The sequence below is a fragment of the Chiloscyllium punctatum genome, chromosome 5 (genome assembly GCF_047496795.1).
Source record: "Chiloscyllium punctatum isolate Juve2018m chromosome 5, sChiPun1.3, whole genome shotgun sequence".
Classification (NCBI taxonomy): Eukaryota; Metazoa; Chordata; class Chondrichthyes; order Orectolobiformes; family Hemiscylliidae; genus Chiloscyllium; species Chiloscyllium punctatum.
In genome coordinates this window covers 145427556-145446529 of record NC_092743.1, presented here as the reverse complement: position 1 = coordinate 145446529, position 18974 = coordinate 145427556, and the positions used below count along the sequence as shown (strand labels likewise).

At 43.7% G+C, this 18974-nt stretch overlaps 1 protein-coding gene across 1 annotated transcript in view; it reads left to right on the top strand.

The window, feature by feature from the left end:
- The window catches only part of LOC140477520 (syntenin-1-like), a 42370-nt gene that overhangs the window by 17715 nt on the left and 5681 nt on the right, over positions 1–18974 (top strand). The window contains exons 3-6 of the mRNA XM_072571591.1: positions 4116–4191; positions 11570–11670; positions 11912–12073; positions 16246–16421. Coding sequence (XP_072427692.1) covers positions 4116–4191; positions 11570–11670; positions 11912–12073; positions 16246–16421 — 515 coding nt within the window. The remainder of the gene's footprint in view (positions 1–4115; positions 4192–11569; positions 11671–11911; positions 12074–16245; positions 16422–18974) is intronic.

Genomic DNA, 18974 nt, shown 5'->3' with positions numbered 1-18974 from the left:
TACTGACAAGAAATATTTATTTAGCGTTTCCCCTACCTCATTGGACTCTGCACACAACTTCCCAAAACTAACCTAGATTGGTCGTAATCTTTCTTTAGTTATTCTTTTATTCCTGATATACCTATAGAAAGCTTTAGGCTTTTAGATTAGATTAGATTAGATTAGATTACTTACAGTGTGGAAACAGGCCCTTCGGCCCAACAAGTCCACACCGCCCCGCCGAAGCGCAACCCACCCATACCCCTACATCTACCCCTTACCTAACACTACGGGCAATTTAGCATGGCCAATTCACCTGACCTGCACATCTTTGGACTGTGGGAGGAAACCGGAGCACCCGGAGGAAACCCACGCAGACACGGGGAGAACGTGCAAACTCCACACAGTCAGTCGCCTGAGGTGGGAATTGAACCCAAGTCTCTGGCGCTGTGAGGCAGCAGTGCTAACTACTGTACCACCGTGCCACCCACATTTAATTTGATTTCTGTGATCCTGTCTGCGAACAACTTCTCATGTCCCCTCCTGGCGCTTCTTAGCGCTCTCTTTAGGTCTTTCCTAGCTAATTTGTAAAATTCAAGCGCCCTGACTGGGGGTGGCACGGTGACTCAGTGGTTAGCACTGCTGCCTCCCGTGCCAGGGACCCAGGTTCAATTCCGGCCTTGGGTGACTGTCTCTGTGGAGTTTGAATATTCTCTCTGTCTCTGTGTGGGTTTCCTCTGGGTGTTCCAGTTTCCTCCCACAGTCCAAAGATGTACTGGTTAGGTGAATTGGCTAAGTTAAATTGCCCATAGTGTTAGGTGAATGCGTTAGGGGTAAATTAGTCTGGTGGGTTTCTCTTCAGAGGGTCGGTATGGACTTGTTGGGTTGAAGGGCCTATTTCCACACTGTAGGGAATCTAATCTAATCCTATCATAAGCCCCTTCTTCCTCTTGACAAGAGATTCAACTTCTTTAGTAAACTATGGCTTCCTCACTCGACCACATCCTCCCTGCCTGACAGGTACATACTTATCAAGGGCACGCAGTAGCTGTTCCTTGAATAAGCTCCACATTTCAATTGTACCCATCCTATGTATCCAAAGTCTTGCCTAATTGAATCATAATTTCCTTTCCCCCAGCTATAACTCTTGCCCATCAGTATGTACTCATCCCTTTCCATCGCTAAAGTAAACATAACTGAATTGTGGTCACTATCACCAAAGTGCTCACCTACCTCCAAATCTAATACCTGTCTGGGTTCATTATCCAGTACCAAATCCAGTGTGGCTTTGCCCCTTGTTGGCCTGTCTACTTACTATGTCAGGAAACCCTCCACACATTAGACAAACACTGACCCATCTAAAGTACTTGAAGTATAGTATTTCCAGTCAATATTTGGAAAGTTAAAGTCCCCCGTAACCACCACCCGGTTATACTTGCTCCTATCCACAATATCTTTGCTATTCTTTCCTCTACATCTCTGCAACTATTTGGAGGCCTATAGAAAACTCACAACAGGGTGAAACCAAAACAGAAAATGCTGGAAAATCTCAGCAGGTCTGGCAGCATCTGTAAGGAGAGAAAAGAGCTGATGTTTTGAGTCTAACTGACCCTTTTTTTTTTAAAGCTTTGACAAAGGGAGAAATAGGGAGGTATTTATACTGGGCTGAGAGAAGGTGAGTCCTGGCTCCAGAAGCAAAGGTAGCAATAAAGAGGTGATAATGATAGTGCATGGACTCTATCATTGCTTCTGGAGCCATGACTCATCACCTCAGCCCAGTATAAATACCTCCCTATTTCTCCCTTTCTTTTAAGCTTTGACAAAGGGTCAGTTAGACTCGAAACATCAGCTCTTTTCTCTCCTTGCAGATGCTGCCAGACCTGCTGAGATTTTCCAGCATTTTCTCTTCTGGTTTTAGATTCCAGCATCCGCAGTAATTTGCTTTTATCACAACAGGGTGACCTCTCCTTTCCTGTTTTCAATCTCAGCCCATACTACCTCATTGAAGAGTCCTCAAACATCCTTTCAGCCACTGTAATATAGTCCCTAACTAACTCTGCCACACCTACCCCTGCTTTATCATCATCCCTATTCTTGCTGAAACATCTAAATCCCGGAACCTGCAAACAACCATTCCTGTTCCTGCTCTATCCATGTCTCTGAAATGGCCCCAACATTGAAGTCACTAGCCCTATTTCGGATGCTCCTGGCGTTGAAGTAGACATGCTTCAAACCATCTTCCTGCTTGCCAGTGAACTCTTGTGACCTTGAAACCTCATTTCTGACCTCAATACGCTGAACTTCCTGGGCACTGGAACTACAATTTCCATTCCTGACCCCCTGTTGAATGAGTTTAAACCCTCTTGAAGAGCATTGACAAATTTCCCCCCAGGATATTGGTACCCCTCTGGTTCATGTGTAGGCCATCCTGTCTGTAGAGGTCCCACCTACCCCAGAATGATCCCAAATTATCCAGGTATCTGAGACCCACCCTCCTGCATCATCGCCGTCGCCATGTTCAACTCAATGTTAGCTCATGGTATTTAAGACCATGTGAAAATGAGGTGAACTGAACTGTAATCATATTTGATGGTAATTGTTTAGAGGAACCTTTTGTATCAAAGGACACAAGCAGGCAGTATTTCGTTCAGTTAGAACATAGAATAATACAGTGCAGAACAGGCCCTTCAGCTCTCAGTTCGTCCCTCTACACTATCCCATCGTCATCCATATGCTTATCCAAGGTTTATTTAAATCTCTCTAATGTGGCAGAGTTAACTACATTGGCAGATGGGGCATTCTATCCCCTTACCACTCTGAGTAAAGAACCTGCTTCTGACATCTGTCTTAAATCTATCACCCCTCCGTTTGGAGTTCTGCCCCCTCGTACAAGCTGACGTCATCATCCTAGGAAAAAGACGTTTGCTGTCTACCCGATCTAATCCTCTGATCATCTTGTACGTCTCTATCAAATCTCCTCTTAGCTGCCTTCTTACCAATGAGAACAGACCCGTGTGTTCAGTTATTGCTCATGAGACCTTCCCTCCAGACCAGGCAATCTCCTCTGCATCTTTTCCAATTGTTCCAAATATGGGGACCAGAACTATACACAATATTTCAAGTGTGGCCGCATCAGCGTTTTGTATAGTTGCAGCATGATATTGTGGCTCCGGAACTCAATCCCTCTACTAATGAAACCTAACACACCGTATGCCGCCTTAACAGCACTATCCACCTGGGTGGAAACCTTCATGGATCTGTGTATGTGGACTCCAAGATCCCTCTGAGCATCCACACTACCAAGAATCTTTCCATTGACCCAGTACTCTGCCTTCCTGTTATTCTTCTCAAAAGTGAATCACCTCAGATTTAGCTGCATTGAACTCCATTTGACACCTCTCAGCCCAATTCTGCAGTTTATTCAAGTCCCCCTGCAACCTGTAACATTCTTCCAAACTGTCCACTACTCCATCAACTTTAGTATCATCTGCAAATTTACTAATCCATCCACCTATGCCTGCGTCTAAGTCATTTATAAAAATGACAAACAGCAGTGGTCCCAAAACAGATCCTTGAGGCACACCACTAGTAACCGGACTCCAGGCTGAATATTTTCCATCAACCACCACTCGCTGCCTTCTTTCAGAAAGCCAGTTTCTAATCTGAACTGCTAAATCACCCTCAATCCCATGCCTCTGCATTTTCTCCATTGGCTTACCTTATCAAAGACTTTACTGAAGTCCATGTATACCACGTCAACTGTCCTACCCTCATCTACATGCTTGGTCACCTTCTCAAAAAAACTCAGTGACGTTTGTGAGACATGACCTGCCCTTGACAAAATGACTATCTGAAATCAAATTATTGCTTGCTAGATGATTACAAATCCTATCTCTTATCCTTTCCAAAAACTTTTGTACAACAGACATAAGGCTCTCTGGTCTATAATTAACTGGGTCATCTCTACTGCCCTTCTTGAACAAAGATTAAACATGTTTCTCCATTGATCAAGGGGAAAGAAATGCAATCCTTTCTCTCCTTGGTTTCACCTTCTCTGTGATATATCAGATGAGAATATTAAAATTTTTCACACTTATTGAAATGCCAATATTTCAGATGTTCAATATGTTTTTCAGGCTCAAGCTTCATATGCAGTGAATTCTGGAACTCCTGCAATTCTGCCTGAAACCGTCGCCTCTGTGCCGTCAGATGGTAAGTTTGGTTTTTTGAGGGGTAGGAGTATGAGAAGAGGATTTGTAAGGTTGTGTAATGTTTATAGAAACAGGAATGTTGTGCTAAATAATGAGAATATACCAATATCTCGATTATGAGCAGAAGTTGCCCATTTGATCTTTCAAACCTTTTCTGCCATTCAAGATCACGAGTTCAAAATTCCACATTCTCATATAATCCCAAAAACCTTTGTTTCTTAGATGAGGGAATCAATCTTATTCCCACTTGCACCTCCTAAGGCAGAATTCTAAGATTTCATAAGCTTCTGGGAGAAAAAATGTTTTTTAACACTTGTTCCTAAAAAAGAGACTCTAACTTTAAAACAGTCTGGTACAATTCCTCTTCAGAACTAAGCTCACTGCTGTCCACAGTGCTGTCATATCTGTTGAGTTTCTCCAGCATTCTGTGCTTGTTTCAGATTTCTAGCACCTTCAGTGTTTTGCTTTTAACAGTGTTCCCTTGGTTCTGATTTCATCTACAAGAGGTGAATCCATCCTGAGTACTACTTAGGATCTAACCAATCATCCCTTGCTCTTTAAATTCTGATGAAAACTAACTCAGCCTGTCTAATCTTTGATCATAAAACAGACCTCTGATTCCAGGTATCAATGTAATAAACCTCTGAGCCACCTCCAGTACATTTTGATTTTTCCTTAAATATGCACAGTATTCAAGATGTAGAATCATCAAAGTCCTGTATTACTAAAGCATAACATGCTTTTATGTTAAATTCTGTTCTAATAATCCATAATCCCACAAACCTTATTGAATTCTTTGAGAAGGTGACTAAGGAGGTGGACTAGGGTAAAGCGGTAGATGTGGGGTATATGGATTTTAGTAAGGCGTTTGATAAGGTTCCCCATGGTAGGCTACTGCAAAAAATACAGAGGTATGGCATTGAGGGTGAGTTGGAGGTTTGGATTAGGAATTGGCTGGCTGGAAGAAGACAGAGGGTAGTAGTTGATGGTAAAGGTTCATCTTGGAGTGCAGTTACTAGCGGTGTTCCGCAAGGATCTGTTTTGGGACCATTGCTGTTTGTCATTTTTATAAATGACCTGGAGGAGGGGCTAGAAGGTTGGGTGAGCAAGTTTGCGGATGATACGAAAGTCGGTGGAGTTGTTGACAGTGAGGAAGGATGTGTCAGGTTACAGCGGGATATAGATAAGCTGCAGAGCTGGGCAGAAAGGTGGCAAATGGAGTTCAATGTGGGTAAGTGTGAGGTGATTCACTTTGGCATGAGTAACAAAAAGATGGGGTACTGGGCTAATGGTCGGATACTTGGTAGTGTGGATGAGCAGAGGGATCTTGGTGTCCATGTACACAGATCTTTGAAAGTTGCCACCCAGGTAAATAGTGCGGTGAAGAAGGCATATGGCGTACTGGCTTTTATTGGTAGAGGAATTGAGTTCCGGAGTCCTGAGGTCATGTTGCAGTTGTATAAGACATTGGTGCGGCCGCATCTGGAGTATTGTGTGCAGTTTTGGTCGCCATACTATAGGAAGGATGTGGAGGCACTGGAACGGGTACAAAGGAGGTTTACCAGGATGTTGCCTGGTATGGTAGGAAGATCGTATGAGGAAAGGCTGAGGCACTTGGGGCTGTTTTCATTGGAGAAAAGAAGGTTTAGGGGTGACTTGATAGAGGTGTACAAGATGATGAGGGGTTTAGATAGGGTTGACCATGAGAACCTTTTTCCACGTATGGAGTCAGCTATTACGAGGGGGCATAGCTTTAAATTAAGGGATGGTAGGTATAGGACAGATGTTAGGGGTAGATTCTTTACTCAGCGAGTCGTGAGTTCATGGAATGCCCTGCCAGTAGCAGTGGTGGACTCTCCCTCTTTATGGGCATTTAAACGGGCATTGGATAGGTATATGGAGGATAGTGGGTTAGTGTAGGTTAGGTGGGCTTTGATCGGCGCAACATCGAGGGCCGAAGGGCCTGTACTGCGCTGTATTCTTCTATGTTCTATGTTTCCATAATCCCCTGCATGCTAATTTCTTGTAACTCTTGCACTCAAATACCTAGATATCTCTGCATCTCAGAATTCTACAGTGATTCACTTTAAATAATACTTCATTCTTCTAACCAAAGTGAACAATTTCATATTTTCAATTTGCTGTATTCCATGTAAAGCTACGGATTTGCACAGTGGGAAGCTGTCACTTTTAAAGTCACAAATTCTGATGTTGAGTAAATGGTGAGTTGTTTCCAGATTTAATTGCCCATCTATAGTTAGGGATAAAGATAGAGAAAATCCTGTACTCTGTTCCTGTTCAAATAGTTATTAACTCTTTTAAGATTTCTGTTGAACTCAAACTATCAACTATTTAGCTGTCTGTAGATTCTGCCAGTTTTGCTGAGTTTCTCCAGCATTTTCTCTCTCTATTTGATTCCAACATCTGATATTTTGCTTTTATATACAATTAGAACCCTATTTTTCAAATACAGGCTGTAGAAATTTGTATTGCTTCTGAGGGGTTCTCAGTATGAATTACTCCCTCCCTGTCCATTTTTGATTTTTAAAAGAAAGGCATTAGCCAGTATTTCTGTGATTAAGGCAGATCAGTTTCCTGCTGTATGGTATTTGTCAGTCAGGTTTTAAAGCAAGATTCTATTTGTTTAACCTGCAGCTTTTTATTGACTTTGTGTTGTTTGGTTGGTCACAAAGTCCAACTTTGTACTCATGGCATATTTGACTTGAAAACAATTCTAGCATATTTCCAGGTGTTGGGTGGGTGTTGTATACAGTACACATGGGATGAACATAACTTTTTATGGCATAAGATGCTTATATCAATTTATGCATTGTTTTAGACTGATTTATAATTTTACTACTTTTAAATTAATTTTTAACATGCTCTTTGATTATATATGTAATTCTATTATGTAATAGGGTTGAAGATTGCAAAATGTGATGGAGCATGTATTAAAACATAGAACAATACAGCACAGAACAGGCTCTTCGGCCTACGATGTTGTGCCGAACTTCTATCCTATATTAAGCACCCATCCATGTACCTATCCAATTGCCACTTAAAGGTCACCAATGATTCTGACTCTGCCACTCCCACAGGCAACGCATTCCATGGCCCCACCACTCTCTGGGTAAAGAAGCTACCCATGACATCCCCCCATACCTTCCACCCTTCACCTTAAATTTATGTCCTCTTGTAACACTCTGTTGTACCCGGGGAAAAAGTCTCTGATTGTCTACTCTATCTATTCCCCTGATCATCTTATAAACCTCTATCAAGTCACCCCTCATCCTTCGCCGTTCCAATGAGAAAAGGCCTAGCACTCTCAACCTATCCTCGTACGATCTACTCTCCATTCCAGGCAACATCCTGGTAAATCTCCTCTGCACCCTCTCCAAAGCTTCCACATCTTTCCTAAAGTGAGGTGACCAGAACTGCACATAGGACTCCAAATGTGGCCTTACCAAAGCCCTGTACAGCTGCAACATCACTTCATGACTCTTGAATTCAATCCCTCTGCTAATGAACGCTAATACACCATAGGCCTTCTTACAAGGTCTATCCACCTAAGTGGCAACTTTCAAAGATCTATGAACATAGACGGCAAGATCCCTCTGCTCCTCCACCTTACTAAGAACCCTACCGTTAACCCTGTATTCCACATTCTTATTTGTCCTTCCAAAATGGAGAACCTCACACTTGACAGGGTTGAACTCCATCTGCCACTCCTCAGCCCAGCTTTGCATCATATCTAAGTCCCTTTGCAGCTGACAACAGCCCTCCTCACTATCCACAACTCCACCTATCTTCGTATCATCTGCAAATTTACTGACCCACCCTTCGGCTCCCTCTTCCAAGTCATTAATAAAAATTACAAACAGCAGAGGATCCAGAACTGATCCCTGTGGAACTCCACTTGTAACTGGGCTCCAGGCTGAATATTTACCATCTACCACCACTCTCTGACTTCAACCGGTTAGCCAGTTTTCTATCCAACTGGCCAAATTTCCCACTATTGCATGCCGCCTGACTTTCCGCATAAGCCTACCATGGGGAACCTTATCAAATGCCTTACTATAATCCATGTACACTACATCCACTGCTGTATCCTCATCCACATGCTTGGCCACCTCCTCAAAGAATTCAATAAGACTTGTAAGGCAAGACCTACCCCTCTCAAATCCGTGCTGGCTGTCCCTAATCAAGCAGTGTCTTTCCAGATACTCATAAATCTTATCCCTCAGTACCCTTTCCATTACTTTGCCTACCACCGAAGTAAGACTAACTGGCCTGTAATTCCTGGGGTTATCCCTATTCCCTTTTTTGAACAGGGGCACAACATTCACCACTCTGCAGTCCCCTGGTACCACCCCCGTTGACAGTGAAGACGAAAAGATCATTGCCAACGGCTCTGCAATTTCCTCTCTCTTGCTTCCCACATAATCCTAGGATATATCCTGTCAGACCTGGGGTCTTGTCTGTCCTCAAGGTTTTCAAAATGCCCAACACATCTTCCTTCCTAACAAGTATCTCTTCGAGCTTACCAGTCCGTTTCACACACTCCTCTTCAACAATATGGTCCCTCTCATTTGTAAATACTGAAGAAAAGTACTCATTCAAGACCTCTCCTATCTCTTCCGACTCAATACACAGTCTCCCACTACTGTCCTTGATTGGACCTACCCCCCTCCTCGTCATTCTCATGTTTCTCTAATACGCATAAAAGGCCTTGGGGTTATCCTTGATCCTATCCACCAAAGATTTTTCATGCCCTCTCTTAGCTCTCCTAATCCCTTTCTTCAGCTCCCTTCTGGCTATCCTGTATCCCTCCAACTCTCTGTCTGAACCTTGTTTCCTCAACCTTATGTAAGCCACCTCCTTCCTCTTTACTAGACATTCAACCTCCCTCGTCAACCAAGGTTCCCTCACACGACCATCTCTTTCCTGCCTGACAGGTACATACATATCAAGGACACGTCGTATCTGTTCCTTGAAAAAGTTCCACATTTCCACGACATCCTTCCCTGACAGCCTATGCTCCCAATGTATGCTCCTCAGATCCTGTCTTGCAGCATCGTATTTACCCTTCCCCCAGTTGTAAAACCTACCCTGTTGCACGCACCTATCTCTCTCCATAACCAAGGTGAAAGTCACAGAATTGTGGTCACCATCACCAAAATGTTCACCCACTAACAAGCCCATCACTTGTCCCGGTTCATTACCAAGTACCAAATCCAACATGGCCTTCCCTCTGGTCGGACAATCTACATACTGAGTTAGAAAAGCTTCCTGGACACACTGCACAAACACCGCCCCATTCAATCTACTTGATCTAAAGAGCTTCCAATCAATATTTGGGAAGTTGAAATCGCCCATGACTACGACCCTGTGGCTTCTGCACCTTTCCAAAATCTGTTTCCCAATCTGTTTCTCCACATCTCTGCTGCTATTGGGGGGCCTATAGTAAACACCCAACAAGGTGACAGCTCCTTTCCTATTTCTGACTTCAGCCCATACTACCTCCAAAGGCAGATCCCCCTCAAACTGCCTTTCTGCAGCCGTTATACCGTTTATAATTAGCAACGCCACACCCCCTCCTTTTTTACCACCCTCCCTAATCTTACTGAAACATCTGTAACCAGGAACCTCCAACAGCCATTCCTGTCCCTCTTTTATCCACGTTTCCGTGATGGCCACAACATCGTAGTCCCAAGTACCAATCCACGCCTTAAGTTCACCCACCTTATTTCTGATTCTCCTTGCGTTGATGTATACACACTTGAACCCATCTCTGAGTCCGCAAGTATTCCCTGTCAGTGCTACCTTCTCCACAGCCTCCCTACATTCTTGGGCATCCTGTAAAACAGCTATCCTACTTGCTGGACTACAAGTCCGGATCCCATCCCCCTGCCAAATTAGTTTAAACCCCCTCGAAGAGTGCTAGCAAACCTACCTCCCACGATATTGGTGCCCTTCTGGTTCAGGTGCAACCCGTCCTGTTTGTACAGGTCCCACCTTCCCCAGAATGCAGTCCAATTGTCCAAATATCTGAAGCCCTCCCTCCTACACCATCCTTGCAGCCACGTGTTCAACTGCACTCTCTCCCTATTCCTTGCCTCACTGTCACATGGCATCGGCAACAACCCAGAGATGACGACTCTCTGTCCTAGCTTTTAGCTTCCAGCCTAACTCCCTGAGATCCTGAATGACCTCCCCACCCCTCTTCCTACCTATGTCGTTGGTGCCAATGTGCAGCATGACTTCTGGCTGCACACCCTCCCCCTTAAGGATTCTGAAGACACGGTCCGAGACGTCTCGGACCCTGGCACCCAGGAGGCAATAAACCAACCGAGAGTCTCGCCCATGTCCACAGAACCGCCTGTCTGTCCCTCTAACTATAGAGTCTCCTATAACTAGTGCTCTCTTCCTTCCCACCCAACAGTATCCAAAGCGGTATACTTATTGTTGAGGGGAACGACCACAGGGGAACCCTGCACTGCCTGCTTCCTCCCCTTCCCACCTCTAACTGTTACCCAGCTACCTCTGTTCTCCGGCGTAACTGTGTCCCTGTAGCTTCTATCTATCACCCTCTCAGCCTCTCAAATAATTCTCAGTTCATCCAACTCCAGGTCCAGTTCCCTAATGCGGTCTGTGAGGAGCTGGAGCTGATTTGAGTTTAACTTTCAAACAGCATTGGGCATTTTAACACTGCAAAGGAAACCGTTTGGCTCATTATGTCTGCATAGCTATCCAAATGAAGATTTTGCCTCGTGCCACTATAAAATTAGTCATATAGTACAGAAGAAGCCCTTCACATTGAGTCTGTATTGCCAAAAATATGCTACTACCTACAGTGGTCCTATGTTCCTGCACTAGGCCCATAGCTTTGAATGTTATGATTTGAATGCTCAACCAAGTTCTTTTTATAAAGATTGAGGTTTCCTGCCTCACTACTCTTTTTCAGACCCCTGCCATCCTCTGGGTGAAAAGGTTTTGCTAAATTTCCTAAACCTTCTGTCTTTCACTTTCCGTGCATAAATCTTCTTTGTCTATAATTTCCTGCTCTTACTGCTAACGTTCCTGTTCCATTTTGAAGGTTGCCCATTATTTAGCTGCTTGTTTTCCTGTGAACCTTTGACTCTAATTTTTTAAACCCAGATACTCTCCCACCCACTGGCATTTGACTTTCCCCAGTTAATTACTTTGGTTTGTTATCCTTCTCCAGATGATATAGTTATCACTCTCCCAAATAGTCTTCCAATATTACTTGATTTACTACAAATGTATAACCTCTATTGCTTCATTGTAAAGCTCTTTTTAATGCAGCTTTTACATTTTTGTGAATAAATAGGTCTGACAACCTTTTAAAATTTTTGCAGGCCTTTATCCCCGTCTGTACCCTGAACTGTCTGACTATATGGGACTCAGTCTGAATGAAGAAGAAATACAAAGAAATATGGCTGCAGTTGCAGTACCACAGGCAAGGGATACATTTCTTCGTACTTTTCTGTTAAATTCTAAACAAGATATTACAATCAGTCCTAATCCTACTTGACATCTGCAGGATTTCCCTAAGCAGTGCTGCTAAAATGATAACTCTGTTTTTCTGCACTATTGTAAGTGTAAAACTAATGGGAATGGGAAAAAAATCTCAGATCTTGGTTGGAAGAAATGTTTGTAAAGGTTTTTAAAATGATTTTAATATGCTTTATATTGAACAGCAAACTGTTGCTAGACCATCCAGTATAAATTACATGGTGGCACCAGTAACTGGAACCGATTTGGGTCTTCGAAGAGCTGAAATCAAACAGGGGATCCGGGAATTAATCCTTTGCAAGGATCAGGATGGAAAGATTGGCATTCGTCTCAAATCTATTGACAATGTAAGTACCACTTCCTGTAATTTAGAAGTACATAGAAGTTTACAATGTGCCGGAAGATGCTAAGATGTTTATTAGAAAAGGGTAGCTTTGCTTTCATTGCTGTGGGGATGGGACAATTTTTAGGAACATGTAGATATGGCGGGAGTCTGCTATTGTCCCCTCTTACCTGATACACTGTTTAATAGAATCATGGCAGATGATTGGAATCCACATTTCTGCCTACTCCAGCCTTTCACTTCCTTAGCAAGAAGGATCCTGCCTTAAAGATAGACTCTGTTTCCACTCGCCTCTTTAGGAAGATTCCCAATGGCAACTAACACTCAGAATTTCACCTCACCTCTGGATGCTCCTTAATTTAAAATAGTAAACCCTAATTCCTCTTCTGCCCCAGAAGAGGCAAGATCCTTTACATGAGGTAAAAACAATGACTGCAGATGCTGGAAACCAGATTCTGGATTAGTGGTGCTGGAAGAGCACAGCAGTTCAGGCAGCATCCAAGGAGCTTCGAAATCAAAAGCCCTTCATCAGGAATAAAGGCAGTGAGCCTGAAGCGTGGAGAGATAAGCTAGAGGAGGGTGGGGGTGGGGAGAAAGTAGCATAGAGTACAATGGGTGAGTGGGGGAGGGGATGAAGGTGATAGGTGGAAAAGGAGATAGGCAGGTAGGACAAGTCCGGACAAGTCAAGGGGACAGTTACTGAGCTGGAAGTTTGGAACTAGGGTGAGGTGGGGGAAGGGGAAATGAGGAAACTGTTGAAGTCCACATTGATGCCCTGGGGTTGAAGTGTTCCGAGGCGGAAGATGAGGCGTTCTTCCTCCAGGCGTCTGGTGGTGAGGGAGCGGCGGTGAAGGAGGCCCAGGACCTCCATGTCCTCGGCAGAGTGGGAGGGGGAGTTGAAATGTTGGGCCACGGGGCAGTGTGGTTGATTGGTGCGGGTGTCCCGGAGATGTTCCCTAAAGCGCTCTGCTAGGAGGCGCCCAGTCTCCCCAATGTAGAGGAGACCACATCGGGAGCAACGGATACAATAAGTGATATTAGTGGATGTGCAGGTGAAACTTTGACACCTCTATCCTGTCAAGACACCTCGGGAACTTGGTTAGAAAACAAGTTAGAAACACATTGCTGGACCTTTACTGGGTTCTGATCCTAACAGCACTAGGTATGCTTACACTCTGAGTCTTGTGGTTCAACTGGTGGCACATGAGTGCCTTCTTCAGGGCAGTTGGGGATGGTTTGCTCAATGTTGGTTTTGCCAGTAATACCCACATCCTAGGAACAGGTTTATTTTCAAAAACCGCCAGCAGTTCTGTATGTCACACTCAGCTGGATGTATTTATACTGCTGATGCAAATGTCTAGCTGACTTTTTATTTTTAAATTAACCTGTTCAAAGAAGGTCAGGGGTGCAGGTGGGACTTGAACCTGAACTTCCTGGTCCTGGCACATAGAAACTACAACTGCGCCGTAAAAACCTTACAATGCTCAGCGGACTCAGTTAGAAAAACCAGATTCAGCTACTTCTCAAACTTATTAAACCTAACAGTTCTACAGTGGAGGCCATGTCAAAACTCTCCTTTAAAGCTGGGAACTTTAGAGTAACTTTAGAGTTACATCTAAATGCTAGCCACAAACAAAATTAGATTTGTCTGAAAAGATCTAGACAACTTGCCTACCCTGAAATTTTATACTACAAATTTTAAACAACTAGTGTCTTTCACTCCCACCAAAAAAAAAAATCCAAAGTCTTTACATACTTTTTCTCATACAAAATATGGCTTGGATCACCAAATGCTGACATTCAGGGCTGCTATCGATGGATATGATATACTAGTAATTAGTTTATATGACTGCAAAACTGTGTGGTGGAGATGGCTTTACTGCAGTCTGTGCTGATTCTCCCACACATTCAGCTGAAGAAACTGCCAAGACATAGTTGACAAGAAAAGCCTTGTGGTGATTTTTTCCTACATTTAACTTATAGGAACAGGGAAGAGGGTTTATCACGATAGTAATGATTTCTTAACCTTGAGAAACATCTACCATCAAAAAGATAGGTGACACCTATTCTTTGCATTGCCTGCTGTGGGAGAATGTTGTAGCTACCAACACAATCAAAATGCTACCATTAGTCCTGTTTTTGTAGTATCGTGACAGAAGAAGCAACATTATCATAATAGCAAATCCCACTTTGGAAACAAGCCAGAATTAGCAATGACATTGCAATCCGAAAACTGGAAAGCGTAAAGTTCCTTTTTATATTTGGGATTTGCTGTTTATTTCTTCAGTGAATGTTTTTCTTTGAGCATTTGAGCACCACTTAGCCAATTTGGGTTATTCAAATAGCTGTCAGAGGCTGTTGAAGGCAGAGAGTTAAAAAATAATAACTGACCCAGTTCCAAATTATACTATATTTCAATTTGAAATGCTGTAGCACTTAAGTTTGAGATTAATGCTTATGATAAAAGAAAACACTATACTTTTTAAAATAATGCCTGTCACTCTTGCTAAAATCTTTGTGAAAACAAATGTCCTTGACCATGTTTCATAAATTGTGAAATGCAAATTATTCAACATTTCCAAATATGAATTCTTTCTACAATAGTAAAGCTCTTTCCAGGAAAGTAGAGCCTTTTGATACATTTGGTTTCAAATCTGCGTTTGGTTTAATAATAGTATTAATTTAAGGGAAAGCCAAATAGTTGAGTGGCAGGAAAAAAAGGTTATCTGATGGAATGAGATAAATCAAGTTCGGAAAAATCAATCTGTGGTTGCTCCATAGTTTCACTGAGCTGAAGAGGACGTGTGATGACTTTACTGTGATCTAGTATCTTGTTTTATCAGTGGCCTTGACCTTTAACGAGCAGAGTAAAGCAATTTGGCAGTCCTTATGTGTATTTTTAAAATGGCTTGTTATTTATTATTGACATTCTGATGTACATTTGTTACCTTTACATTGAGTTGAAGGGAACATTTGATATGTGTATATGAATCCTATGAGATGGGGTGGAGGCTGGAATGTCTTCTGCGTACCACACTATTACTTGTCTGTGCTTTGATAAAATCATTAATTTACACCAGGATACTGTAACCTTACATTATACTTGTGCATGTAATGTGTTTTTGCATGATATGGCCAGTGGTAGCGTACATGTATTCCACTTTGTACAGGGGAACCTCAATTATCCGAACGTGATGGGCAGGCAATATTTTGTTCGGATAATCGATTATTTGGTCAATCGATTTAAATGCCTTTCCTCTGGGCTCAGTTTTTAAACTCTGCTCCCTGTTCAGGAGACTGCAGCAGCACACAGCGTGTGAGGCCCTGCTGCCCCACCCCCAACCCCATCCAACACCGCCACCTGCCCCCAACCCTGTGCAACACCACCCCCCCTCGCCCCCTATACAGTCTAAAACCACCCCCCTCAATCCCAAACCCGTGCAACATTGCCCCCAACCCTGTCCAACACCGCCCCAGTGCCCAAACCCATGCAACACCCATCCCTCACCCCCATGCAACTCCGTCCCCCCACGCCCAAACCCGTGCAACACCGTCCCTCTTCCCCAACCCCGTCCAACACACCGCCTACGTCCAAACCCATGTAGCATCACTGCCCCTCTTCCCCCAACCCTGTCCAACACCATCCCTGTCCTCCAACCTTGTTCAACACTGCCCCGCCCCCAAACCTGTCCAAAGCGCTCCTGTCCAACATGCCCCCCCCCCCCCCCCCCCCCCCCGGGCATCTGGACTGTACACCAACACGACTGCTGCTGCAGTTGCCTTTGTGGGGTAAGTCTCCAAATAGCGTGAAGTTGTGTGCGCACACCATTTTGCTGCAATGTTTTGACAGGTTCCACCTCTGCCCTCTAGAGGACAATGTTGGGCAGGGGGGTTTAGGGTACACCCCTGTGTAGAACTCCGGGGAGAGAGAGGGGGCGAGAGGTTAGTCATTTGGAGACTGTGCCTGTTTAATCACTGTCAACGAAAGAGGCGATCACTGTTGCAAACACGTCTTTGATGTAATGTTTCTATTGGGACCCCGAGATCTCCTTTGGATAATCCGATTTTCGGATAATTGATATTCGTATAATTGAGGTTCCTCTGTAAACTGAAGTAGAAGAGTACATGTAATTTGTCCCTAATATAATGGTGTTACATTTCTCTTTGCTTTATAAGGGTGTCTTTGTCCAACTTGTACAAGCAAACTCACCTGCTTCCCTCGCTGGTTTAAGATTTGGTGACCAGGTCCTGCAGATAAATGGTGAGAATTGTGCAGGGTGGAGCAGTGACAAGAGTCACAAAGTACTGAAACAAGCTTCTGATCAAAAGATTAGTATCATAGTTCGTGACAGGTAAGAATGCCCCTCTCTTTCTGTTGAGAGATAATTGGAAATTTTTCATTTTGTTTGAAAACTCAACAATTGGTATTTTGTCTCAGTTACATTTCTGGAGAACGGTCACTGGACCCGAAATGTTAACTCAGTCGACAAAAGCTGCCAGATCTGAGATTTTCCAGCAACTTTTAATTTGATTTACTGCATCTGTGGTTCTTTAACATTTTAATGTAAAAGTTGATGATGTAGACAAGTGTGAATTTAGTTATTCCATGAAGATGATTTATATCATGGCGAGTCTATTTTTATGGAAGCAAAGAAGCGCCACACAGCAATGAATGAATGAATTAACTTGAAGGAATTAAAATGAGATGGTATGTCCCTTCAGTGGTCGATAAGAGAGATTTACTACTTGGTTTGGATGACTTTTTGGAATATAGCTGTATAGAGTGTAGCTGTTCAGGATGCGAAACGGCCATTAGGTATTAACATTCCTTTTTGACTGGACTCTTCCCTCTATCCCCACTTTTTTCTTCTCAAGTCATTTGTTTGGTTTAGTGATTAGGAGGTGCTGCAGGCAGTAAACTTGCAATTGTAAGTTTGTGGAGGAGCATAATTTTTAAAATTATCCTTGGAATATATAGAACATAGAGCAATACAGTGCAGAACAGGCCCTTCGGCCCTCGATGTTGCACCGACCTGTGAACTAATCTAAATCCTTCCCTTTACGCAATCCCATAATCATCCAGGTGCTTATCCAAGGACTGTTTAAATCTCCCTAATGTGGCTGAGTTAACTACACTTACAGGCAGGACATTCCACGCCCTTACCACTCCCTGATTAAAGAACCTGCCTCTGACTATCACCCCTCAATTTGCAGCTATGCATCCTTGTACAGGTTGAAGTAATCATCCTAAGAAAAAGACTCTCACTGTCCACCCTATCTCATCCTCTGATCATCTTGTATGTCTCTATTAAATCTCCTCTTAACCTTCTCTCCCATGAGAACAGACCCAAGTTCCTCAGCCTTTCCTCATAAGACATTTGCTCCAGACCAGGCAACATCCTGGAGGTGTAAATCTCGTCTGCACCTTTTCCAATGTTTCCACATCCTTCCTGTGATGGGACGACCAGAACTGTACACAATATTCCAAGTGTGGCCGCACTAGCATTTTGTACAGATGCAGCATGACATCATGGCTCCAGAACCCAATCCCTTTCCCAATAAAATCCAACACACGGTATACTTTCTTAACAGCACTATCAACCTGGGTGGCAACTTTCAGGGATCTATGTACATCCACACTACCAAGAATCTTTCCATTGACCCAGTACTCTGCCTTCCTGTTGTTCTTCCCAAAGTGAGTCACCTCACATTTATCTGCATTCTCTATTTGCCACCTCTCGGCCCAATTCTGCAGTTTATCCAAGACCCCTTGCAACATTCTTCCACAGTGTCCACCACTCCACTGACTTTAGATTAGATGATTAGATTACTTAGTGTGGAAACAGGCTCTTCGGCCCAAAGAGTCCACACCGACCCTCTGAAGAGCAACCCATCCAGACCCATTCCCCTACCTAACCTGCACATCTTTGGACTGTGGGAGGAAACCGGAGCACCTGGTGGAAACCCATGCAGACACGGGGAGAATGTGCAAACTCCACACAGTCGCCTGAGGTGGGAATTGAACCCGGGTCTCTTGTGCTGTGAGGCAGCAGTGCTAACCACTGTGCCACCATGCCGCTCCCATCTACCTATGCCTCCATCCAAGTCATTTCTAAAAATTACAAACAGCAGTGGTCCCAACACAGATCCTTGTGGCACACCAATAGTACCTGGACTCCAGGCTGAATATTTTCCATCAACCACCACTCATTGCATTCTTACAGAAAGCCAGTTTCTAATCCAAATCGTTAAATCATCCTCAATCCCATGCCTTCACATTTTTTCCGATAGCCTTATCAAAGGCTTTACTGAAGTCCATGTACACCACGTCAACTGCCCTACCCTCTCCACATAGAGTCATAGAGATGTACAGCATGGAAACAGACCCTTCGGTCCAACCTGCAAACCAGATATCCCAACCCAATCTAGTCCCACCCTCCAGCACCTGGCCCATACCCTTCCTATTCATATACCCATCCAAACGCCTTTTAAATGTTGTAATTGTACCTGCCTCCACCACTTCCTCTGGCAGCTCATTCCATACACGTATCACCCTCTGGGTGAAAACGTTGACCTTTAGGTCTCTTTTATATCTTTTCCCTCTCACCCTAAACCTATGCCCTCTAGTTCTGGGCTCCCTGACCCCAGGGAAAAGACTTTGTCTATTTATCCTATCCGTGCCCCTCATAATTTTGTAAACCTCCATAAGGTCACCCCTCAGCCTCTGACGCTCCAGGGAAAACAGCCCCAGCCTGTTCAGCCCCTCCCTGTAGCTCAGATCCTCCAATCCTGGCAACATCCATGTAAATCTTTTCTGAACCCTTTCAAGTTTCACAACATCTTTCCGATAGGTGCTTGGTCACCTCAAAAATACTCAGGTTTGTGAGACACGACCTGCCCTTGAT